This window comes from Phasianus colchicus, chromosome 27, assembly GCF_987193195.1.
Source record: "Phasianus colchicus chromosome 27, bPhaCol1.hap1.1, whole genome shotgun sequence".
In the NCBI taxonomy this organism is placed as follows: Eukaryota; Metazoa; Chordata; class Aves; order Galliformes; family Phasianidae; genus Phasianus; species Phasianus colchicus.
Genome location: NC_143462.1, coordinates 2,327,362 through 2,351,758, shown reverse-complemented (window position 1 = coordinate 2,351,758; position 24,397 = coordinate 2,327,362). Strand labels below are relative to the sequence as shown.

Genomic DNA, 24,397 nt, shown 5'->3' with positions numbered 1-24,397 from the left:
GCTTCCCTCACTGCTGCTCCCAGGACCCACAGCACTCATTTTTCCCTGCCTGCACAATGCTTCTTTGTCTGTCCATGCACTCAAGGCGAGAGAAATCAGACCAACAAACCCGGGCTCATCCAAACACTCAGAGCATCTAACAAGCCCACGGTGCGGCTGCCGAAGGAGCAGCTTTTGGGAGAGCCAGGTACAATGAAGTCAGAGAAGAAAACGTATATATTAAAAAAAAAAAAAAAAAAAAGATTTATTAAACAACAACAAAACCAGAAAGTTTGCTAGAGCCCAAATCAGCCCCATCAGCACAGGGCTGCCCCCCCGCCACCCCTCCCACCCTACAGCCACGCTGAGGGTCCCCCAGGTCCCTATGGCTTCTGGCTGAGCACAGGCCCTGCTGTGGTGATAACAGAGGAGCTGCTCAGTGTCAGGAGTGCAGCACCAGCCCCTCCTGGCAACACGCTTTGGGGCAGCAAGTGTCTGTTTGCCAGGGTCTCTCTGGCATGGAGGAGGGTGCTTCCATCATCCACCACAGAGGGGACTCTCCCCAGGGTCTCCATCACTCCCAGAGTGTGGCTGAGGGCTGAGGTGCTCCTGGTCAGACTGACCTTGTCCCCAATGTGTCCAAGGGACCCGTCAGCCTTCATGGTGGCCAGCGTTGAGGTGAGGATGACTGTTTTGGAAGCAGTCTGCAGGATGGGTCCCACTTTGGAGTGCACCAGGCTGCTGGGAGGACTGGGAGCACCAGCCAGTGGGGAGGTGGCGAAGGTGATGGGGCCAACAGGAGAGCTGGTGGAGGAGGAGGAAGGTTGGATGCCCGGCAGTTTGAGGGGGACTGAGGTAGCCTCATCCATCACAGACTTGGTCAGCGCAGACAGCCTGGCGTCTGACATGACGTACAGGGTCTTCATGGGGCTGGTCGTGGTCACTGCAGAGAAGGGAAGAGCGTGGTCAGCAGTTGTGGGGGCAGGGTGCCCACCCTGGACTGCAGCCCAGGCAGCAGAGTTGCAGGGTTTCAGGCTGTACTTTTGGAAACCCCTTTGTCTCATTTTGTCTTCAGAATGACTCCAAAACAAACCCCAGCACTGTCACAGAGCATGGTGAAGGAACCCCAAACCTGCCAGCTCCCTTTGTAGACCCTTCAGATCACTCCAAGAATCCTCTCCCCCTTCAGTATCTCACACTCTCCCCATGATGATCCCTACCCACGGGACCAGGACCCTGGAGCTCTTCCTTGGCCAAGTACTCTCCTCCATCCCACCCTCCAGGCTCTCGCACAGCTCAGGCATCTCCAGCTCTGTCTCAGCAGCAGTGAAGGCAGATGCTTCTGCAGGTGCTCAGATGCTCGTCACGCTCCACCCCAACGGCAGCAAAAAGCCATCAGGCTTTGTGGAGCAAAGCCCTGCATGCTCTGAGGCAACAGCAGAGTTTGCACATGGTGGCTCCTTCATCTAAGCCTGCTCCTCAGTCACATCTCCAATAACCACAGCCCAGGGGAAGGAGACTTCACTGAAACCTAATCACCAGGGTTAGATGTGCTCAAAACACTGGGAAAAGCCCATAGATCTGCTAATGATTAAAGATCCCAACCTGGAACAGCCCATGGTTCACCCCAGCTGGTATCAGAGATGTGTAACCATGCCTCTCTGCTCACCAGGGTGTGCCACAATCACCACCAGCACAGAGCCAACCTCTCCAAAAGAAAACACCAGGCTCAAACACAGAGAACACAGAGCGAAGGCTGAGGAGCAGCTGTTTAACAGAGGTGGGACATCCCACCATCCTGGAGGGGCCAGAAGAATAGCAGGAATATGAGACTAAGCACTCCTAAGCAGGCTGAGGAAGCAGCACAGTGACATAGTGATGCTGGCAGGCATCTGAAATAACCATGAAACAGAGAGCTTGGAGAAATCTTCCATGCCGACACCCAAGTTCATGCTGCTGCTCCAGCAGCTTCACTACAGACTGGTCCTTCTGCTGAACTCAGAGCCAGCCTGAAGCTCCAGAAGTTCTCCACAGATCTGACATCATCCACTGGTTATCACAAATGGCGAGGACAAAGAAAACAAAACACAGAAGAATTAAGCCCAGCACTTCTACAACTCCCTGTTGAGTCCTGAGGGAAAAACAGCAGGGATTGTGTGTGGGGGGGTCAGTGCTGATTAGAGTTACAGCTGGGTCTAATGCCTGCAAGGAAAGCCAACAGCACAGTAAAGTATCCCACACATCAACACCACCTAGAGCTATTTCATTTGCCCTATGGGAAGCTGGCACAGCTCCACCCATCCTCATTCCACCAGATCTGGTCTGAGTGCCACAGACCTGCTCATCTTCTCAGCAGAGCTGCAAAGCAGTAGGGCAGAGGGAAACAGAACCATAGGATTGGCAGGAGGGGGGCTTTTTTGTACAGGATTTTATTTCATTCTTTTTTAAGTCTGAGGCTGCTAGCTGGAAGATAGTTCTGCAATGTTTATTTAGGTGTAATCGGATGGTTCTGCTCTCCCTAAGGAAGGGAAATAAGTGTAGGCAGCAGGGAGAGTGCTGTCAGCATGTGGTGGGGGTCCTAAAAACTGTAATAATCCCTTTGGGCTGACACTTTACACTTTGGCTCAAGGCAGCAGTTGACAAATCAGAACTCCATGTACTTGTGCACAGAAGCCACGAGGGACCTAACTTAAAGGAGGGGAAAAAAAAGAAAAAAAAAAGGAAAAAATAAAAATAATAAAAAGTCTTAAAAAGAAGTAGGGTTGGGGCAGCACTTCTCCAGTGTGACTCCACACACCGCCCTGCAGGCATGGCTCCCAGCAGACCCCTGGCTGCCCGCGCCCCGCCACGGCCGTGAGCCTCACCTAGGGGTGCTGCTGCGGGGTCGGTGGGAGCCATCTCTGCACCAGCCTGGGCTTTGCTGAGATCCATCTGAGACAGCAGATTGCCAGGAGAGGCGGCGCTGGAAGCTGGGGCGGCCAAGTTCCCAACTGCACCGTCCGGAGCCTGGAAGGGTTAAAGTAACCAAGAGCTACTGGAGGGCCAGGAGCCCGGGGGGAGTGGGGTTACACCATCTGTGGGGGGCTGCAACCATTCCTTGGGATCTGTGCTGTCTCTCAGTTCAACATCAGAGCACTTTCTCCCTGCTTCCTGCCCTCACTTCTGTCGGTCACTTGGGAGCTCTCAGCAAAATCCACACCATCGGTGCTTTGAAGTGTGACGGTGTCACTCACAGCACCAACACTGCTGTCAGAATAAACCCACCCCCTTCTTCAGGAGTGGGATGGGATGGCTCTGTCCCCACTGCAGGGAGGTCAGCCCTGCTGTTTTCTCTGCAGCAATACTGAAGCGGCAGCCTGGAGCTGAAGAACAGTCCTCACATCACCTGCTTGCAAGAACAAAGTGCTGGGATCACCAGTACTGCAAAAACTGGAAACACTACACATCACCCTGAGTCACAAAGAGCTCCCCATTTGGGGAGGAAGATGTATGAGACCCCACAACACCAGATGTCTGCAGATTCTTTCTGCCCCTGTGAGACAAAAGGAGCAGACCTTAAAGAAGGAAGATGCTGCCTGCATGCCCATCAGCAGCAGAGCTGGCTCTTGGAGCAACATTTTGCTCTCCTCGTATCACCTGGGAGAGATTCCTGCCCAAAGCTCAAGTCATCACATCTGCTTGCAGCTCCACTCATCGCAGCATAAATCTTCCTGCCACAAATCAGTATCACTACATTCTACACAGCTGCTTTCGGGAAATCACCACGCAGCAGAGAGGAACTCATTCAGAAAAGCAACATTCAAACCACGCTGGAGCAGTTCCTTGAAAACACTGCTCGTGTTTTCACTCCAACACCACCCAAACACTCCTTTTTCTCACTTCCAGAGAAGATTCCTCATTTTCCCACCCCCCCCCCTTTACTACCCACAGGGGGAGGAAAGGCTCCCCCTCCTCACACTGCACTTCGGCAGCCACCAGCACCATCCCAGCCCCCAAAGTTAGAAAGCACAGCGCACAGCAATGCGATGCGTGGGCTTCACGCTTCCTGCACAGACACACTGAAGTCAGCTGGAATTTCAAAAGAAACCCAACCAACAAAGGTTTTGGCTGCTGCTGAAAACACAAGAGTTGAAGCTCTGGCATAATCCCCCAAAGCCTTTTGTAAATTTGCTCTTTTCCAGGAAGCCCCGCTGGATTACGTAATCCTATGTGCTAAACGTACACACGGGCTGATGTCAAGGGCTATAATTAGTCACAAAAACACACAGCTCACTTCATTTCCTGTAAGAGCCCGCTTTCAGTTTGCTTTTGAAGCAGCTCTCACACCATTAAGCCGCTGCCTTGAACACACAAACTCAGCACTGGAGCTACAAGTCACAGTCTACGATCAAACACTGAGTTTCAAGTGTGGCTGCCTGAAAACATTGACCCATGTGTGAACCCATCCACCCCAGAGCCCATCTGTGCAAAACCTCAGGATGCTGAGCTGCTGCTCTTCTGACAGATGTACTGCATGTTTCAGGTAACAACACACTTAAAGGAAAGCATGCTAGCCTTGATGGTGCTTTCAAATGGCCTTTGAAGAGCTTGAATGCTGCCTGCAATTTGGGTCAAGAGATTGGGAGTGAGCACTGTGATGGTGTGACACCCTCTGCTCAGGTGGGATCTGCACAGTGGATAACTGAGTGTCACTTGCTCTGCGTTGCTGAGCTCTACCTTAGCTGGCTACAGCCCAGCTCTGCCAGTGCCTGCAGGCTTTGTCGTGTTAGCAAAGTGACTGAAAGAAACACAAAAGTCAGGGGAGGAAGGATGTGGGTGCTCAGAAATCTCAGCTTTAACCAGAAGCAAACCAGGACTCTGTGTGGAAGCTACAGGCAATGCTGGCTGCTGTGCCAGCCTGAAGCAGCAGGGGATACATGAAAGACTCACAGCTGCTGCTGTCAGTACTTACCCTGTTTCCATCCAAAGGCTCAGTCTGTAGGACAGCAGCTCCCTACACATCCCAGGACTTCGAGCAACCCCAAACAGCAGCAAGGAGCAGCAGCATGCTCCCTGCCCCCATGATGCTGCCCACAGCATGATTCACCCCAAAACCAGGGACCAGAATCACAGAGCTTCATCTGCAAAGCCAAGATTGCTCTGCACCTCCTCCTGCAGCAGCTCACCTACCTGTGCTGGTGGTAACATGAGGAAGAAAGTCAGAAGCGAGAAAAAAGCCCCTCACCCAACTTGGAGTGATCCTGGCATCTTCTGATGCCCTCAGCCTTCAGTGCAGCTTGCTGGGAACTGCAGCTTGACCCCCACAGGATGCCCCATGCTCATCTGACTGCCCAAGATGCAGCATTCAGAGCTGTGGGAGTTTATCTGCTTGTTTTTTCAACTCCTTTTTCTCTGCAAATCACTACAGTCACCATCTACAGGACAGTCAGTTTCATCCCTACATTTGGGTTGTCTGTTAGGAGCCAGGGGTTGGACTTGATCCTGATGGGCCACTTCCAACTTGGGATGATTCTGTGACTATAAGGCAGAACCAGGCAGGTACCACTTAGCACAGCACTCATCCCCAGGCAACCAGCAGCCCTCATTTAACCTCCTTCAGTCCCCTAGGGCAGATCACAGCGTTGCCTGCTTCCTCCTACTCCCCACCACCCAGGAGAACACTTTTAAGAGACACCTGAGTGCTGCACAGTACTGGAGCTGTGGTCAGGAGGAAGCCATTTGGAGTTGGGGACAGCACCAACCCAACATCCCACATAGGGAATCAGAACTGATCTTCCTACCCTCACACTTACAGATCCATCTCAAAACTGCTTTAGGACTGATTTAGGACACAGCACAAAAGCAAATCTGCAGCAAATGCACCCCAGGTATTGGGGTGAAGAGACTGATGTTATAATACTCAAGACCTTCACCACAGCAACAAAACAACTCTCTGCAACTTCTCTCGGTTCAGCTGCACCAAGACTTATCCTGGGAAGCAGCCAGGATCCTTTTGAGACAGTACCTAGCACACCTTTAGTATAAGAACAGCAAGAGCACTTCTTTCGTCAGTGATCCATCTCTACAAGGAGATCAGCTGGGAGCAGATGGACTTTGGAGCACACACTCAGTGCTTTATAAATGGGTTTTAACAGTATGGCAGAGAAACAAAGCAGAAATTGGGGACCTGCATTAGGAAAAAGCATGGTAACCCAACATCCAGAGGGCCCAGCATTACATCAGGGCACCTAACAGTCAGAAACAGCATTTCCAAGAGGGAGACAACGCCAGACAGTGCAGTCAGCCCTTTCTCCTGCCTGAACAGACAGGGAATACACACCAGAAGCAGCTTTCCTCCTCCCACCAAGTCCTGTCACTGCCAAGAAAGCCCAAAGCTTCAGTAAGAGTTTCCTTACTGATGTCAGCATTACAAATCCAGACTATACAAATCCAGAGGTTTCCTTGGTGCAGTACTAGCACACAATCTCTCCATAGGAAAAGACCCTGCTGCTAGAAGATGTGAAGTTAACCTGGGTTCTCTAATCACCACATCTGCACAGCCTCAGCAAAGCAACGAGCTCATCACACCCAAAAGAAATGTAGTGAACAAGAACACTTTCCCCAAGGCAGCTGCTTCTGCCCTCACCGCAGCACTGGATGCTTTCTTTACACAGAAGGTGCCAAGGATTACCTGTGGTGCCTGTGTCTGCATCGGCTGCTCCTCCACCTGGGGCTGCACAGTCCCCATTGCAGCCTGGCTAAGCGTTGTCACACGGCTGGGCTGCCCACGCAGTGTCACAGTAATGGTCGTGGGGGCCTTCAGGCCTAGGAAAACATGCAAAAAACAACATCCTTGAGACACAGCAACTGCAGAGGCCACGTTCAACAGCTGGGGCTGCAGCACAAGTCTCCAGCTGCTTACAAATTGCTATCAGAAGCACTTTTTCACAGCTCCAGCTATAAGAAGGTGAAATAAGCTTTGAAACAGCAGTTTTAGGGGATGATGGGGTGCTCTGGGCACCTGCATTGCATGCTGGACTCACCTGCTGCCTGGTTGGAGATCTGAGCCAAGCCAGGGAGGCTGCTGGCCAGCTTTGCCAGTCCTCCATTCGTCAGCAGCTGGTGAATGGCTGTGGGCTTCCCACTCGCTGCAGCTCCCACCGATAAAGAGGTGGCAACTGGGATGGTGCGGACTATGGTGCCAGTGCCTGTGGTGATGGCACTCAGGTTCTGGATGGGTGTGGATGTCTTCACAGCTGAGGTCTGGAAGGAAAAGCAGAAGCACTGAGTACTTGGAAGGAATCAGGTTGCTGGGGTGGCACAGCTTCTCCCTCTCACAGCAACAAGAGGGCAGATGGAGAGTTTCCACATGTCATTCTGGTGGCCACAAGCAGGTCTAAATACAAGTGAAGCTGTCCCTTCCCAACTGCATACACTCACTGCAACTTAAAACACGACTAGAAATGGTGGCTACACTTCTAATGAGCCTCCTGGTCTGAACGGGGCCTCCTCAAACTGAAAAGTTGGGGAGCATTGCCTAACAGAACCACAGATGTGAATTTTCCCAGAAGGAAAATAATTAGAAAGATTACTAATCTCCCTCAGTCCATTCTGCAAACTCTTCTCAGTATTTTCTAGAAGCTGCAAAGCCTGGTTTTGAGTAAAATTTCCCACAGCCCAGTTTCCTAGAACCCACACCACTTACAGGAACCCTTACCCCCAGCACACAGCCAAACCTCACACATTTGTTAGCTGCAGTTCACGCCTAGCACCGCTCATCTGTTCCTGGGACAGACACTGGCTTTTTTAGGTTCCCTCCAGCTTCTATCACTTCACCCTCCATACAGCTTCCCTTCAGAAAGTAACATTTGCAGGCTGCATACTTGCACTGGTGTCCCAGCTGCAGCCACGCTGGCAGGAAGGGCAGATGACTTTGTCCCAATGTCTTGCAGGCTGAAGCTCAGCCCTTGCAGCAGGCTGCTAGCAGAAGCTGCTCCTTACAAAGGAAAAAATAAAACAAAGAACAAAGAAATCAGGTTTGGAGGATTAAGCACCATAAAATCCCAGGTCTACTGGACAGTAAATTGTTCTTTAAAGAGGAGGGTCCCAAGCAGCCAGCCTCAAGGTTGGTGGGGATCATCCTAGTCACACTACAACACACAGCCCAACCTTGCTGGGAGCTAAACAGGTTATCTGTGAAACACGGGAGGCAAGATACTGCTCCTGCCTGAGAGGAAGGAACTTTTGGCATCTCGAGACTTAAAGTTTTACCTTTTCCATTTACAATAAAGGAATGGAGAGAGGCAGGTACCTTGGAGGGCACTGGCTGGCTGGGCCTGCATGCAGTGGGTGCTGCTGGCCACCAGCCTGCTCTGCAGGGCATGGAAAGCACTGGGCGTCGTGCTGCTGGGGATGGTGGCAGATGAAGCAGGACTCACTGAGCTTTCTGCTGCTGAGCCCAGCCTGCAAAAAAAGAAGAAAAAGATGTTTCTTGGTGATAAACTATACGTGGCAATGCAAGATAGCTTTGTCAGCACACTGTTATAACACACAGAATAAGGAGGTGATGAGATAAAAAACCCAAAACGAGAGAAGCTCCCCTGTGTCTGCCACAGCAGCTAGAGCAAGGAGTGATAACACTGTATTTTCAAATCAGAAGTGATCCTGTAATGTGCGTGTGCCTGCCTAGGTGCTGCCACCCTACACAGAAGCAAATTACCTCGAAGTGAAACATTTCCCATTTAAAACCTACTTTCTATTTGAGAACAGATCTTCTTCCTCTCCCCTCCCAGATCAGTCAGGGTCCAGTTCTCCAAAGCACGGTTTGAATTAAAAGGGAAAACAGTGATGTGAGAGACTGTCAACACCAGATTCATTGCCCAGAAGAAATCCCTGTGGCCAGTTACTTTCAAGCCAATACTGAGAATTTTTTATCTTTGGAAAAAAATGCTTTCCCATCAGAGAATGAAGGGAAAGAATAAAGACAGCACTACATTTTTGGCAGGGACAACAACACAGTCATTCAAAAAACAAAGATAAGCAGTTCTAAAGCAAGCTTGGTTTGGAAAGCTATACAGAAATAGGGCCCAATACCTTCTGCCCATTCCCATCACTTGTAGACTGGATCATCAGCCCACAAGTAGTTTTCAGGAGCCTAAGAGTCCCCCATACATCAGAAAGAGAGATGATAGGCAGCTCCACAGGCAGAAATCACTGTGTTGTGGTGCTTAGCATCAGCAGCCTGTCAGAGCAGCCCCCAGCTTAGAGTGAAAGATGCACTCACTTGGAGGTGGCGAGCAGTCCGAAGGGCTCCTTCCCACCCGACACAGACTGGCTGACTGCCATGGGGAATGGCTTTCCTGCGACAACTGCAAAAGAAAAAGAAAACACCTAACTCTCTGTCCTCTGCAAGCCTCGAGGGATTCCTCTGCTCCCACAGAACAGCCCAGCGCTGCAGGCCGTGGGCTCATCCTGCTTGCAAAGCTTCTTCTCAAAGAAACCTCTGCTGCAGCCATAAACACCCTCTCGAGCCACCACACAACAACATCAGGAGCATCAAAGAGAGCAGAGTTACAAATTAAAACAAGAAGGCTGTCGCTGTCCAAGTGTTACAGCACACAGGACCAAAGGAATCGGCTTCAAAGCACTCAGGCCTCACCAACAACTGCAATTCTCTCTCCTAAGTGCCATCACCACTCATCCCCTCCTTACAGGCCTCGCAGCACAGCTCTACCACCTCGACTGGTGAGCTAAGGTCTGCCTGCTCCATTCTGTAAGCATTCTTTACAGACACAAAATACACAGGGATGCCAGGAGTCACGGTATTTGTTTATTGTGTCACAATGTTGGTTTATTGCAGCCTTTGGGATACAAGTGCGTGTGTCTGGTGCTTCCTCCTGCTCACACACGGTAAGAGGGAAATCTTGTTTGGTTCATGTTTACTTCTGCAATTCATTTCCTTTCTGTGAAAAGAAGTAAAGTTGGGAAAATTAAAAAATAAAAAAAAATAAAAAAATAAAAAGCCAGAAACCAGAGATCTTCAAAGCTGCCAGAAGATGAGCTGCAACCCTGAGAAAGGATGCGTATTTATTAGTTAATTCTCACAGCTGAAAACAACCATTACCCAAGAAACGCTTCAGAAGGATTAGGTTTGTTTCTCTGCTTTTAAAACCTGACTTCCTAATATTTGGAACGGAGATGCTGACCCCTCAGCCCTGCACTGCACCAACCTAATGCTAATAATGAGCAACTGCTTCATGCACCTGGGCTCTGAGATGAGGCAGCAGCAAGATAATGTCCTTCAAGTACAGCAGTGAGAGCAGCTGAAGCTTCTGGCCTCCCTCACAAAGGCTGAAGGGAAAGCAGACCAAGCACATCACCTCTTCAGGGATAGAAAGAACCTCTGCAGTGCTTGTCACAGCAGGCTTTCCCAGGAGAAGAGCTGGGATTTGCTAACACACGTACAAAGGGTTTGTTGTACCGACCTCAGATGGCAGCACAGCCTGAGCAGGGTCAGCAGAACTGAATTGTGGAGCCTGAACAAAGGTCTTCCAGAGGGAGGAACATCACCTTTCTCCACAAAGCAGGAGCACATTCCAGGGTAGAGCTTGGCTCAGGGGCCACCAGCAGGCAGCAGAACCAGAGACCCACACAACCTACTTGGAGCAAGTGTTCACCACAACCAGCATCCTGCCTCCAGCAGCAGCCTGATGCTTCAGAGAAGGTATGAAATCCACCTCACAAGACTGCACCAAACACACCACTGAAGTGTGCAATCCACACTGCTTTGAAAAATGGAGGCACCTGTCAAGTTCTGACTACATAAATCCAGTCCCCACGTGCCCCCAGCTATCCCCAACAGCACCGTGCCACTCGTGTCTTTGAACTGCTGTCTGTTTTCTGCAGCTACCACCTCAAAAAGAAAAAAGAAAAAAGCAAAAGCACAGCTGCCCTCCCCTCCCCATGCCCCAGAGGAGCCCATGTGGGCACAGCCACAGCAGCACTCTGGTTTACAAGCAGCTATGCCATGGCAACTCACTTTCTGCCTGGGTACTGAGGGGTGCTCCGTTCCCCACGCCAGCAGCATCTCCGTGAGAGACAATGGTCACCTTGATTTTGGCTCGTTTGGAAGTTTTGCTGCACTGGGTCGGGCTGGGGGTCTGATGCCTCTTCAGCTGCACGCGCACATCATCTTTCTCAGCCCCTTCTGAGTGCTCTGAGGAGACTGGAACTGGGGGACACAGAAGGAGCTTTTTGAAACGGCCGATTCCTCGAGGTTGGTGCAGCTCAGCTGTGTGCACCAAGGTGTGGAGAAGGGTCACATGCCCATGCATACTTCTGCAGCTCCTTTCATGCCAGCCTTGCCCATCTCCCATGCACCAGGAGCTCTCGCTTCTCCTTTTCACCACCTACACTGACTTCTGCATGCCCTGAGCTGCAGTCTTAGGGCAGAACTTAGCTTAAGCCACTCAAAGGCTAAGGCAAGACAGCATAGGAAGTCTGCCCTGATCTCTGCAGCACAGAAAAAATGGATGCCTACAGCAACAACATCTTTGCAGAAACACTTTTCATTTCCAAGTACGTTACACCCAATCCTGGCATCATTTCCTGATGAGGAGAATGCAGGTGCAGAGCTGTGCAGGCGTGCTGGGATCAGAACTCAGTCTCCCTGCTCCTCCAACATACCTGCCAAGCTATCTGTGTGCCTGTCACTCAGCACATCCCTTCCAGCCCTCTGAGAAATGGACAGAAGCACAGAGGTGGCCACAAAGCAGGCAGGAGCACAGGAGGTGCTGCAGCGAAGCCAAGCCCTGCACTGCTTGGTACTGGGGAGAAAAGCAGCAAGCTGAGATTTCTCTTCCACACCAACTGCTCGTTTTGCTGTTAGATCCTTGACCCATCACATCCACTTCGTTCTGCCTCCAGCATAAACTTGCTGGGGAAAGGATTAACCAGAAAGTGCATAACAAGCACCTCTGGGCAGCACAGGGCCAAGGTGCAGTCACAAAATGCCACATCCCACTCATTCTCTGTGCATCCCATCACTGACGGATGGCTATCTGCCTCCTGCTGTGGTGCTGGCTGCAATCTGCAGCAACAGGGGGAAAGCTCCAGAGAACACTCTTCATCCAGAGTGCTGCAAGCCAGCTAACTCCCTGTTTGCAAGTCCCTGTAACTAAGACAAAAGCCTGGAAGCTAAAATACACATTGTCTCTCACTCAACTACAAACATGCTTGGTTCAAATCGCCCTTTGGAGACCTCACCAGGTGTGCACCAAAGCCCCCCACGTGCCACCAGCCAAGCAGGACAGTGAAAAGGCACATGCACAGGTCAGCAGTTTCCATTTCCATCTGATGCTGGGTTAAGTGCACAGTTCACAGAGTGACCACAATGTTACTTTCAAACAAGGCTCAAGAGAGAAGGTGATCTGTAAGACAACCAGCTTGGTCCAATACTGGGCCTCAGTAATGCTTCTGGGGTTGTATGTGCAGTGTGGACCATATCCTGTGTGTGCTCAGCACATCAAAAATACCACAGATTATGCTGCACCCAGGGTTTGCCTCGGAAAGTTAAAAGCATGGAAAGTTAACAGTTTGGAGCATTGCAGCTCAGTAGTTGTCACCTATGTCAATGCTCTCAGCTTCCTGGGGTCACCTGAGCTGAGAGCTGACACCTCTCCTGAAAGTGCAGCCTCCCAAACCTCTAGGTTAAACACAGCTCCCCTCCATGTGTCTCCATGTCAGGACAACCCCATGGAGCCAGCTCCCACCAGTCACCCCAAGGCTATCCCTCTCTTTGCCTTCTTTGCTCTTCACTGATTTTCTGGCCAAGAAATTCTGTTCTGTGAGTCCACAGCTGCCCCTCCTGTGCCACATGGCAGCTCTTCATTTCCACATTCACTTGCAGCCGCTTTGCTGCACTACACAGTAAGGACTCTCCACCAACATGCAGCCTGACCTCAGCACAGGAAGGAGTTAAGCTCATGATACAAGTCACCCACTGTCCAGCAGAGCACGACTGCTGCCAGTTTACACCAGTATTTACCTGTGCAGCAGGAAAAGGGAAAAGCTCAGGAGGTGTTAATGCTCTCAGTTCGCACGCAAGCCGTTTGTTTAAGCTTCAAAGGCAGCAATGAGAAAGCAAAAAGCAAGGGGACAAAGGGAAACATTGGACTGTGCCCCAAACCAGTGCAAGGGAAGAGGAAGATGTCAAAAGGAGGTAGCAGAAAGAGAGAGAGGGAGGTGGAAAGAGAGACAGTGGAAGTGAGGAGATACTCACCAAAGAGACATGAAGAGGTGCCAGGAGGAAGAGCTTTCCTCACCAGCATGTTTTGTTTCAGAAAAGCAGCAAACTGAGCTGAAATGAATCAGAGAGAATTACAGTATCACAGCCTGGCTCTGAAGGGGCAGCAAGCTGCAGGGACACCGCTGTGACCCACAGAAACCTGGGAGCAGGCAGGCAGACAAACAGCTCTGGGCATGGCCACCACCTCATCCCTGATCACCTACTGCCAAGGAACACGCACTAGAAGCCACACAAACCCTCCTCCTGCCTTCCGTGTGCTACCTAGAAACTTCCTCAACTACAACAACAAAGCAGCAGATTGCTTTAGCTCATGCCTTGAGAAACGAGAGAGATGGAAGCCTAACTTTCCCTCTGGATCCTATCCTGACTTCAGAGCGTGCAGCAGCAGCAGACAACAAGCAGCCTGTTTAGAGCCATCTCCAGCAAACAAATGAGCACAGAAGGGAAGATGAAGGACTATTTCCCACCTACTGCTGAGTCTTGCCACAAATGATCACACCGCCAACAAAACCATTACCTACATTCACAGCTCTTACAGTCACACTGAAGCTGGACAATCAGGTTTTTAATCAGCATCCATCCAACAGGACAAAAACCTCACAGCTCAGATCAGCTTTTCCTCTGTGTTTGATACAAGATGACTCCAGTTACCAAAGCCCCACTGTTTCAGTCAGAATTCAACATCCTTAATCATCACCTGAGTACCTTTAATCCCCCTCCCAAGCAGTCTTGGGGATATAAGATATCAGTAAAGGGGCTCACAGACAAAAGAGAATGAGAGCATGGCTATGTGGTGGTTTGCTCAGCTATAACAGGTGAAAATCCTTCCCTCTCGGAACAGCAACAAGACTCTGCAAGCTGCACAAGCACCACTTCCAACCTAATTTCACCTCCAAACAAGCTGCTGCATTCCAATGGCAATAACAGGGAACTGAGCTGCAGAGCAAGGCCACAGGAAGGATTCAAGAAAGCACTCAGAAGATAAAACCTAAAGAACTCAGGGAAAAGAGCAAAAATCCAGATGTGAAAAAGGTAAGAAAGCCACCAGCTGTTACCTTGGGCCTGCTTGTGTGTCAGGATTGTGTCTGTCCTCTGCACCTGCCTCTTGAGCAGCTGTGCGGTGCTGATGGGGGTGGGCTTCTGGATGGAGGACACAGCAGCCATTTTAGTCTTGGGGCTTGAAGTGGGGCTGCTGGAGACACTGGATAGGTCCTGGATAAGACAAGAAACACCTCTTATCCCACATTTCCTGAGCAGAGGCAGTTATAACCTTAAGCATGCACAGAACACGTGACCCTCTGCTGAAAAAAAACAGAACTCTCAAGGTTTGTTCACCCAATTGTGAGCCATTCATCCTTTCACATCCTCTTGCCCTTCTCCCAACGCTTAGCATCTCTCACTGCACATTCCAACTGCACAAAACCATCTCCTCACACAACCTCAGCCCTCCATGCCCTGCAGGATGCCCTACCTCAGAGCCTGAGGGCGAGGCAGGCACTCTGGATGCTGGTGAGGCAGGCCTGCTGGTTCTTTCTGGCAAATCAAATGACAGATCCCTCCTGGTCGAGTCCCGTGGCTTCTTCTTCTTCTCAGCATCCAGGTCACGGGGATCAGAGCCCGAGTGGCTCTCTGCTCGAGTGAGGATGCCAGTCAGGAAGTCAGCTATCTCATCCTAAGCAAGACGAAACAAATAGTTAGGTTGCATGGTGCAAAACTCTCTAAAAATAATTCATCTTCACAGCTTTAAGAAAAAAAGAACTCAGGATTCCCAAAGAAGCAAATGACAGGGCTCTCTAGATTTAAGATTCCCAAAGAAGCAAAGTGACAGGGCTCTCTAGATTTAAAACCCCTGAAATCTTGTAGATGGACCTCAGCTTTCTCTTCAAACCTCATACTGCACTGAATTCTGGCAGATGGAAGGGAAACATGATGGTTTCTCCCAAAGCATTGTTTGCTCTCCCAGGCAGGTGTGCTGGAATATGCAGAAAACTGAGCTTTGTTTAAAGCAGTCACACAGGAAGCTTACTGCTCTCCTCCTGCAAGGGCACAACCACTTCAAAGCATCTCTTAAGAAAGACATTACTTTGTTCAACCTGTACTGGCAGCCAGGTTATCACCTGTGGTCACTGAGCCATTTCAGCATGTTTTTTCAGTAGGTACATAGTATAGAAGGAAGATTTCTGCCTTTACCTGGATGCACCTGTCCACCATGCTCTGGGTCAGGCCTTCTGACTTCTTTTTGGCTTTACTTATCCTGTGGAATAATAAAAAAATAAATTTAAAAAGATCAAAGTCAGCAAACATTTGCTTTTCCCCTTCTGTGCCCACTGCATCATTTTTCACTCGAGAGTAAAATTCACACGACAGCAGGTTTAATCCCTTGCACAGATCCTAGAGAGTGAGGTATGAATCGGTTCCATCAGTGCTCAACTCAAGAGCACCGCCTGCTGGAAAGATGAGGTCTGTCCCTCAAAAATGCTGAAAGCTTTGCTAACACGAGCCCAGCATGGCTGAGTTCACAACCAAAGCTTTTTGTAAAGTAAATATGGCATTTCCTCCCTTTCAGAGCTTCATCTGTGTCACAGGTTGACACTTCTTTCTCTCCTAAGCATTCCCACTACAGATTTCTGACTTACACAATGCTCCAGAATTCTGTGTTAACACCAGGCTCCCCCCATTCTCATGCACACAACCTGCTCCAGTTTTTGGTGCTGTTATTCCAGACACACAAGTGTGACTGGAGAACAAGCTCCAAAGTGTATTGAAACCTTTTGTGCTTCCTGCAAGGCTCTGACAGCCTCCCTTACCCCAGTCCTGGACACAGTCTCCATAAGCTACACATTCCAGAGCCAAGGTGGAAAAAAATACAAGCAAATGCCTGCTCTCCCATGCTGTACCCTGGATCTTCTACTTACTACTGGCAGAAACAAGGTAAATTTATCACAGAAAAACTAACTAAACAACCCACTATCAGCTTTTGAAAAAGACTGCTGACCCTGAGAGTGCATCAGGACCACATTTTTTGATATGTATTTCTTTCTGTATGCAGCACACTCAGATTCTGCCCACGTGGGAAGGAAGGATCTCACAGCACAGCACCTGAGATTGTCATCTGCTCCCCCCACCACCACCATGCTGTTATCAGCTCGGATCTTCTCCCGGAAATCTTCCATTGCTTCAATGTTGCACTGCAGGGAGTTCTGACCAATGACAAAGAGCACAGGGGTCTTCATCTCCAGGAGGGGGTCGTCAACATCCTGCAAGAGAATGGGAAACTGGTTCAGATGAGCTGTGCTGGGATGCTCTCTGGACACACAAGCACAAGCAACACACATTTAAGGGCCCTAGGAGGAGCTGCAAAACCAGGTCATGTGAGGAAACCCAGGACAGGTGCAACACCTCTTCCAAACAAAAACATCTCAGACATTCCTCAAAAACCTCCCAGTTGTTTCTAGACTTCCAAACCAGGCTCTATGAAACAGCTGGAAGTTAAAGAATAAAATACAGTTAATTAAATGGCCCCCTGCCCTGTCGGTTCTTACCCCTCGGGGGCCATCAACTGTTAGAAGAGGGAATCCAAGGCACACAACTGCAGTGACGTACTCCATCACTGAAACCTGGGTATAAAAAAAAGCAAGAGTCAGCATCCCAACAGTCCGACACACCATTGCTGTGAAGGATGCTTCACTGGGTTCAGAAACACTGTGTCTATTTAGACTTTCATTCGTTGAACAAATGGGTTTGGGGAAAAAACACAAGGGAAATCAAAGTCCTTATGCCCTCCAGATTAGAAGGGATGAGTCTCAGCAAAAGAAAAGGGAACAGAAACATCCAGCAGAGCCTTAAACACAATGGTCATTTTTATCTAACTCTGAAGAAAAGCTGTCAAAGGGCTTCCTTGTAACAGGTACTTACATGACAGGCCACCAAGGCACCCGTGTTCCACCCGATCAGGATGATGGGCTTGTGAGAGAAGTGGTTGTGAATCTAAGGGATGAAAAAGGCCATCAGCAGAGGGGGACAGGCAATGAGGTGATGCCTTCGGGCCGCACAGCAGGGCACTGCTGCTCTCACCTCTGCCACTTTGCTTCTCACTGCCCCAATCATGTGTTCCAGGCACTGCAACACCCCCACCCCGCTGCCGTTGTTCAGCAGGTGGGTGGCAATGGGGATGACCTGTGGGGTGAAATTAAAGAGGAATAAACCAGGAAGGCACAACAGCAGGTGTGGGCTGGAACTCCACGTGAATTTGGGCTTTCTGTCTCTCTCCCAGGATTTGCTTCAAGCTATTAAACCCAGAATAGAGAATTCCCACAGAGAAGCTCTGCTGCTCACTTTGCTCCCATCCACCCATTACACCTAGCACATGTAGAGGGCTGTGAGAGAGCTGTGATCTGAGGTGATCCACACCCTCTCTCCTCCAGTCTCTTTCTACTGGAGGACCCCTCAATCCATCATAAAAGTGACACAACCTACATTGCTGAAAATAGAGCTCAGTTTGGGGCCGAGTGCATCAGACTTGGCAACTCCACCCCACTGTGTGCCCTAACTGCCAAACGCTGCAGACAGCAGATGTCAGCCTGTTCTCAGCAGAATCAAGTACTCTGGGGCACCACAGGATTATAAAAACATGCTCAACAGCTGCACTCTGCCACAGCTGTTAATGGGAATCTCTCCCTCCCTCTTCTAAACCAACCATACAAACCTTTCCCAAGCAGGAAAGCTGCGACTGCCAGAATCGGTGCCGTCGAGAAGTGGGGAACATGGAGTTGGAGGGTCCAGAGGAAGCAATCAGGATGAGGGGGGAACCAGGCAATTTGCTCTGCAAAGTTCAACAAGAGGTACATAAGCAAAAGTCACCTCCCAGTCCAAATCTCCACCACTTGCTGTTTTGGGAATATGGCAGGGCAGCTCCCCATCCAAACAGCCCTAGGGGGGAGGGAGGGTGAGAAGAGCTACTGTGTAACACACTCAGCACAACCCTGATAATTCACAGAAGAATTTAAATGGTTATTCATAAACCCAAAGTCCAGCCTGGCACGCACTACAAAACAGGAAGGCCCTTGCATAGCTCATTAAACGTGCAAACTTTTCCCCAGCAAAAAGCTACCTTGAGATAGCATGGGGGAGAAATGACTCCAACAGGAAGAATCACCTCACTGAACAAGTCTAAACCAAGAGGAAAAGAGCCCAGGAAGCCAGAAAGAGATGGAACAAAGGCAACAGAAGAAAAATAAAGACAATTTGAGTACGTTGGGCAATGAAAATGGCTTCTCAGTCCCCGTGAGGCACTCACTGGTTTATTATGGGACAAGACCCCCACTGCAGGGTCCCAAGGTCTCTTCAGCAGCAGAGACAGAGCCTCAGCGCCTGCTGCTCCCGTCTTGGTGGTGGAGGAGAGCAGCATCCTGTCAATCAGAGTGGGGATCTGGAACCAGAGGAGGAAAGGACTAAGAAAATGCACACAAGGGCCTTTTAAACATCATCAAAGAAAAAGGATAAAGCCTCCACCGGTTTCCTTTTAACGAGCTTTAATAAAGGGAGAATGTCATAAGAAACAGTAAGATCTCTTTCACTGCTCTCATCACCTTTCCTTTAAGTGTTTGCAGAGCATCCAGGTAAGCAGCCAGCACAGGCAAACTGAGGGTTTCCACTAAGGTCGTGTGAAGCCACTGGATCAGTTTGGTGTCCCAGTTCACACTAGCCAGTGCTTGGCGGACTCTCCGAGCACATTTGTCCACTGCTATCCTCCTTAGGACTGGTTCATTGCAAGCCTAGGAAGCAGGACATTAAAGGAGAAAAAAATGTTACAGGAAAAGTCAAGCATGCCCTGTTCATCCCAAAACACAGGAATGGACCAGCTCCAAGTCCTCTGGCAGCAAGCAAGAGCCAACATCCCCTCAGTGAGGACAAAATCACGCCTGAGACAAGTCCAGAGTTCCCTGTTTCTTAAGGCCATAGAACCCAAAGGCCAGGACTTTCATCGCTTTGCTAGGGAGGACTGAATAAAAACACACACAACAACTCTGCTGGAAGCTGGGAGAGCAGCAGGGAATAAGAGCTCCTACCCCTTCGTTGGCCAAACGAGCCAGCCTGTCAGACTGCAGTGCTTTGTGAATCTTGTTAAATAGTTTGTTCTGGGCCATCGTCCAGCCCGTCCTGGGGATAAAACCAAAGGGAAACACATCTCAGTTCTTCCAGCTGCTGCACACTCCTAAGGCAGGTAAGCAGCCCCCACAAGCAGAGGCAACAGAAACCATAAATAAAACAATCACTCTTTTCAGCATAGGTTATTTCCCTTCTCCAAACCACCATTCCTCCTCATGTCAAGAGTTCAAACTGACTGAGCATGCTTACAGGGAGGATTTGCAATGGTGGAGTTGGCTCACATCCTCTTCTTTTAAACTGTACAGCACTGCATGATGGCTGAGCTGGGGGTCTGTGTGCCATCTAACTCAGTGTCCTGAGCTCCTCCAAACAGGAGGGATCTCCATATGAAGAAATCATTCTCTTTGAACATTCCCCAGCTCAGGCATGTCAGTCATACATAACAAAGCACCGAAAAAACACCCTTCTACGCAACATACAGCTGTTTGGTGCCACAGTTTCCCTCAGCCCACCCCTATTTGCTCTGCTTTACCTGTTCACATGTTCCTCCCAGTCATCTGGGGGTGGAGGGGCATCTGCATCCGTGCGAGCAAACATGACGTGCCTCTCACACTCGTTCATCACACTGCGTGCCTTCTGGTTGTCATAGAGCGGCACCGGCGTGGGTGTCACCGACTCCACATCGATGGGGACATCTGCTTCACTGTGAGGAAAAATCATGCTTTAGAGAATGGAACTGATCACCTCAGGATCCGTTAAATGAGAATAGTTTGTGGCCAGCTGGATCCTAGATTCAGTAATTTCTCATAAATCCTGACTCTGGCTGCAAGTTTAAATCGTGAACACTAAAACAACCAGACGTTAATGCTTAACAATGCAGCTATAGCTGCTGGCAGGTGGTGATAATAACCTACAATCCTCTCAGCCTCTCCAACCAGCCCCTTGTGCCACTTCCAGCCAAACCAAGCCAGCCCCTGAGCCTTGCTGGGATCTCAGACCCCAACACCGAGCCCCTGCACTGCAACCCTATGTGCTACCCCACACCTCACCCCAGCCCCTCGCTCCTGTTGCAGCCCCCAGCTCCTCCCTACAACCCGCTCCCTGGCCCATATCCCCCACACAGCATCCTGGCTCTGCCTCACCTTCAGATCCACAGACACCCAAACAGCCTCCAGCCACAACCAAACCTTTCCTCACCTCCCCCCTCGCAGCCCCCACAAACACCTATTCCCCACTCTCCCCTCACAAAACCCACTTCCTCTTCATAACCCCCAACCCCACACACCTCTCCCAGACCCCAAATCCCACAGGACACCCTCCAGTCCTCCAAGCCCCCATTTCCCTGCCCACAACCCAACAGCTCACCTATATTCCCCTCAGAATCCCCCCGGACCCCTTTCCCAGCTCCCTCAGCCCCCCCACATCCCAAACTTCCTCCTCACAAACCCTACCCCAGACCCCTCCTCACAGCCCCCTACAACCTCTCAGCCCTAAAATCTCTCATTTCTCCATTAGAAACCTCCCCCCAGGATCTTCCACACAGACCCCTGTACTCCCTCAACACCCAAAACCCCTGACTTCCACTTCAGAAACAGCCCCAAACCCTCCTTACAGACCCCCACAGGCTCCTACATCCCCCCATTTTCCTCAATTACCACTCATTAACAACCCCAGGACCCTCCTCAGAGTCTTTCAGCCCCCCACATATCAAACTTTCTCCTCATAAAACACTCCAGACCCCCTCCTCACAGCCCCCTACAACCCCTTAGCCCTAAAATCCCGCACTTTTCCATTAGAAACTTCCCCCAGGACCCTCCACACAGACCCCTATACTCCCTCAGCACCCAAAACTCCTCCCTTCCACTTCAGAAACAGCCCCAAACCCTCCTTACAGACCCCTACATTCCCCCATATTCCTCAATTACCACTCATTAAAAACCCCAGGACCCTCCTCAGAGTCCCTCAGCCCCCCAAATCCCAAACTTTCTCGTCACAAACCACCTCACACCCCTCCCCACTGACCCCTAACAACCTCTCAGCCCCTGAACTCCACACTTTCCACTCAGTAACCACCACTGGACCCTCCTCAGAGTCCCTCAGCCCCTCACAGACCCCCAGCCCCCCAAATCCCACATTTTCTCCTCACAAACCCCCTCACACCCCTCCCAACTGACCCCCACCAACCCTACACCCCCCCAAACCCCTCAATTACCTCTCATTAACAACTCCAGGACCCTCCTCAGAGTCCCTCAGCCCCTCACAGACCCCCAGCCCCCCACATCCCAAACTTTCTCGTCACAAACCACCTCACTTCCCCCCAGCTGACCCCCACCAACCCTACATTCCTCCAAGCCCCTCAATTACCTCTCATTAACCACCCCAGAACGCTCCTCAGAGTCTCTCAGCCCCTCACAGACCCCCCAGCCTCACAAATCCCAAACTTTCTCCTCACAAACCCCCTCACACCCCTCCCAACTGACCCCCACCAACCCTACACCCCCCCCAAACCCCTCAATTACCTCTCATTAACCACCCCAGGACCCTCCTCAGAGTCTCTCAGCCCCTCACAGACCCCCCAGCCCCTCACATCCCACATTTCCTCCTCACAAACCCCCTCACACCCCTCCCCACTGACCCCTAACAACCTCTCAGCCCCAAAACTCCACACCTTCCACTCATTAACCACCCCAGAACGCTCCTCAGAGTCCCTCAGCCCCTCATAGACCCCTCAACCCCCCAAATCCCACATTTTCTCCTCACAAACCCCCTCACACCCCTCCCCACTGACCCCCACCAACCCCTCAGCCCCCAACCTCCCCCCCCCCTTTCCCCTCACAACTCACCCCACAGAGGCCTACAGCCCCTCACAGACCCCTCAGATCCCAACGTTTCTCCTCACAGCCCCCCCGCCCCCCCATATCCCCTCACAGGGCGGTGCCGGGCTGCCGCCGCGGGGTGAGGAACAGCATTCGGGCGGGGCGGGCGGCGCTGGCGTCCGGGTGGGCGCTCCAAGGCTTGGCGTAGCTGTGGTCCAGACACACCAGGTCGAGCTCCCGCTCGTGTGCCGACAGCTGCAACAGCAGCGAGGTCCCCATCCTCCTCGCCGACCACTGCAGTTCCCGCTCGCGCTCCCCGCCGCGCTGCGCCATGGCACCGCCGCCCCCCGCCCGCCCCGCGGCGCGCACCGCGCATGCGCGGCCGGAGGGAGGAGAGGCGGGAGCGGGAGGCGCATGCGCGGGAAAGCGCGGAGGAGGGAAGATGCGGAGAGTGGATTCGAGCGGAGCGGAGCGGGGCGGGAGGAGTCAAGAGGAGGAAAGTGGATTACGGAGCGGAGTGGGGGCGGAGACGGCGTGTACTTGGATGGGGACACGGGGACGTGTGGATGTGGGCACGTGTGGATGTGGGGATACAGGGACATGGGGACAAATGGATGCGGGGACATGGGGCACAGAGTGACATGGGATGCGTGGATGTGGGGGACATGGGGATGTGGGACACATGAATGTGGGATATGGGAACATGGGGCACAGAGTGACGTAGGATGCATGGATATGGGGATATGGGGACGTGGGGACATGGGATGCATGGACATGGGGACAAATGGATGCAGGGACATGGGGCACAGAGTGACATGGGATGCATGGATGTGGGGATATGGCGATGTGGTGATGTGGGACACACGGACATGGGAACATGGGGATGTGGGGCACATGGATGTGGGATATGGGAACATGGGGACATGGGACACACGGACATGGGGACATGGGACACATGACTGTGGGATATGGGAACATGGGGCACAGAGTGACATGGGATGCGTGGATATGGGGATATGGGGACGTGGGGACATGGGATGCATGGACATGGGGACAAATGGATGCAGGGACATGGGGCACAGAGTGACATGAGATGCATGGATGTGGGGATATGGGGACATGGGGACATGGGACACATGGACATGGGGACATGAGACACATGAATGTGGGATATGGGGACATGGGTCACAGTGACACGGGATGCATGGATGTGGGGGTATGGGGACATGGGGACATGGGACACAGTGATATGGGATGCATGGATGTGGGGATCCAGAGACATGGGACATGGGAACATGGGGACAAATGGATGCGGGGACATGGGGACATGGGACACATGGACATGGGGACAAATGGAGGTGGGGACATGGGGCACAGAGTGACATGGGATGCACAGATGTGGGGATATGGGGACATGGGGACATGGTACATGTGGACATAGGGATGTGGGTACAAATGGATGTGGAGACATGGGGACATGGGGACACATGGACATGGGGATATGGGGCACAGAGTGACATGGGGTGCATGGATGTGGGGATATGGGGACATGGGGACATGGGACACGTGGACATGGGACACACGGAGACGGGGACATGGGGACAAATGGATGTGGGGACACGGGGACATGGGACACATAGAGGTGGGGACATGGGGACACACAGACATGGGGATATGGGGCACAGAGTGACATGGGATGCATGGATGTGGGGATATGGCGACGTGGGACACACAGACATGGGGACATGGGGACGTGGGACACATGGATGTTGGATATGGGGACATGGGGACACAGTGATGTGGGTCACATGGACATGTGGACACATGGAATGGTTTGGATTGAAAAGAGACTCTAAAGATGGGCCATAAAGATCTTAAAGATCTCCATAGGGCCGTGGGGCACAGGGACATATGGAAAGGAGGGACAGGGGGACATGGGCACACAATCAGGGATGCAGTGACAAGGGGCACATGGACATGAGGATATGGGGACACACAGACATGAGAGTTTGGTGACACGTCACACAGACATAAGGACACAGTGTGGGGACACGGCGACATGGGGACAGCTGGACACGGTAACACAGAGCCACACAGACATGGGGACAAACGGACACAGCGACACAGACACATGGTGGTTGACATGGGGACACCCACCCCACAGCAGCAGCAGTGTTCCTTTTTGTGCCCCACCCCAATGCATTCGGGA

At 51.3% G+C, this 24,397-nt stretch overlaps 1 protein-coding gene across 7 annotated transcripts; it reads right to left on the bottom strand.

Moving 5' to 3' along the window:
- Positions 1-255: 255 nt before the first annotated feature.
- KANSL3 (KAT8 regulatory NSL complex subunit 3) lies at positions 256-24,390 on the bottom strand. 7 transcript variants are annotated; one of them, XM_031610440.2, is made up of 23 exons: positions 24,346-24,390; positions 22,301-22,396; positions 19,905-20,075; positions 19,333-19,423; positions 18,853-19,038; positions 18,561-18,692; positions 17,970-18,086; positions 17,339-17,440; positions 17,180-17,251; positions 16,807-16,881; positions 16,364-16,521; positions 15,455-15,518; positions 14,736-14,936; positions 14,320-14,476; positions 13,238-13,315; positions 10,997-11,188; positions 9,242-9,326; positions 8,270-8,421; positions 7,842-7,954; positions 7,002-7,221; positions 6,650-6,783; positions 2,844-2,985; positions 256-922 (listed from the first exon to the last, which is right to left on the bottom strand). In XM_031610440.2, the coding sequence occupies exons 2-23, from the start codon at positions 22,339-22,341 to the stop codon at positions 363-365; spliced, it is 3,243 nt and encodes a 1,080-aa protein (XP_031466300.2). In that variant the 5' UTR covers positions 22,342-22,396; positions 24,346-24,390; the 3' UTR covers positions 256-362. The 7 variants fall into 7 exon arrangements, with proteins under 7 accessions (XP_031466300.2, XP_031466296.2, XP_031466299.2 ...); XM_031610436.2 differs by lacking the exon at positions 24,346-24,390 and having other exon boundaries at positions 7,842-7,948; positions 22,301-22,559; XM_031610439.2 differs by lacking the exon at positions 24,346-24,390 and having other exon boundaries at positions 22,216-22,303.
- Between the last annotated feature and the right edge of the window lie 7 nt (positions 24,391-24,397).

What these genes read in the sequence shown, in the direction of transcription:
- KANSL3 (XM_031610435.2), bottom strand. Translation starts at nt 22,521, where the DNA reads ATGGCGCAGCGCGGCGGGGAGCGCGAGCGGGAACTGCAGTGGTCGGCG. An exon ending in TGGTGGACAGGTGCATCCAG is followed by an intron (nt 14,937 to 15,454) that starts GTAAAGGCAGAA and finishes CGTCTTGCTTAG; the next exon opens with GATGAGATAGCTGACTTCCT. An exon ending in GACACACAAGCAGGCCCAAG is followed by an intron (nt 13,316 to 14,319) that starts GTAACAGCTGGT and finishes GATTCATTTCAG; the next exon opens with CTCAGTTTGCTGCTTTTCTG.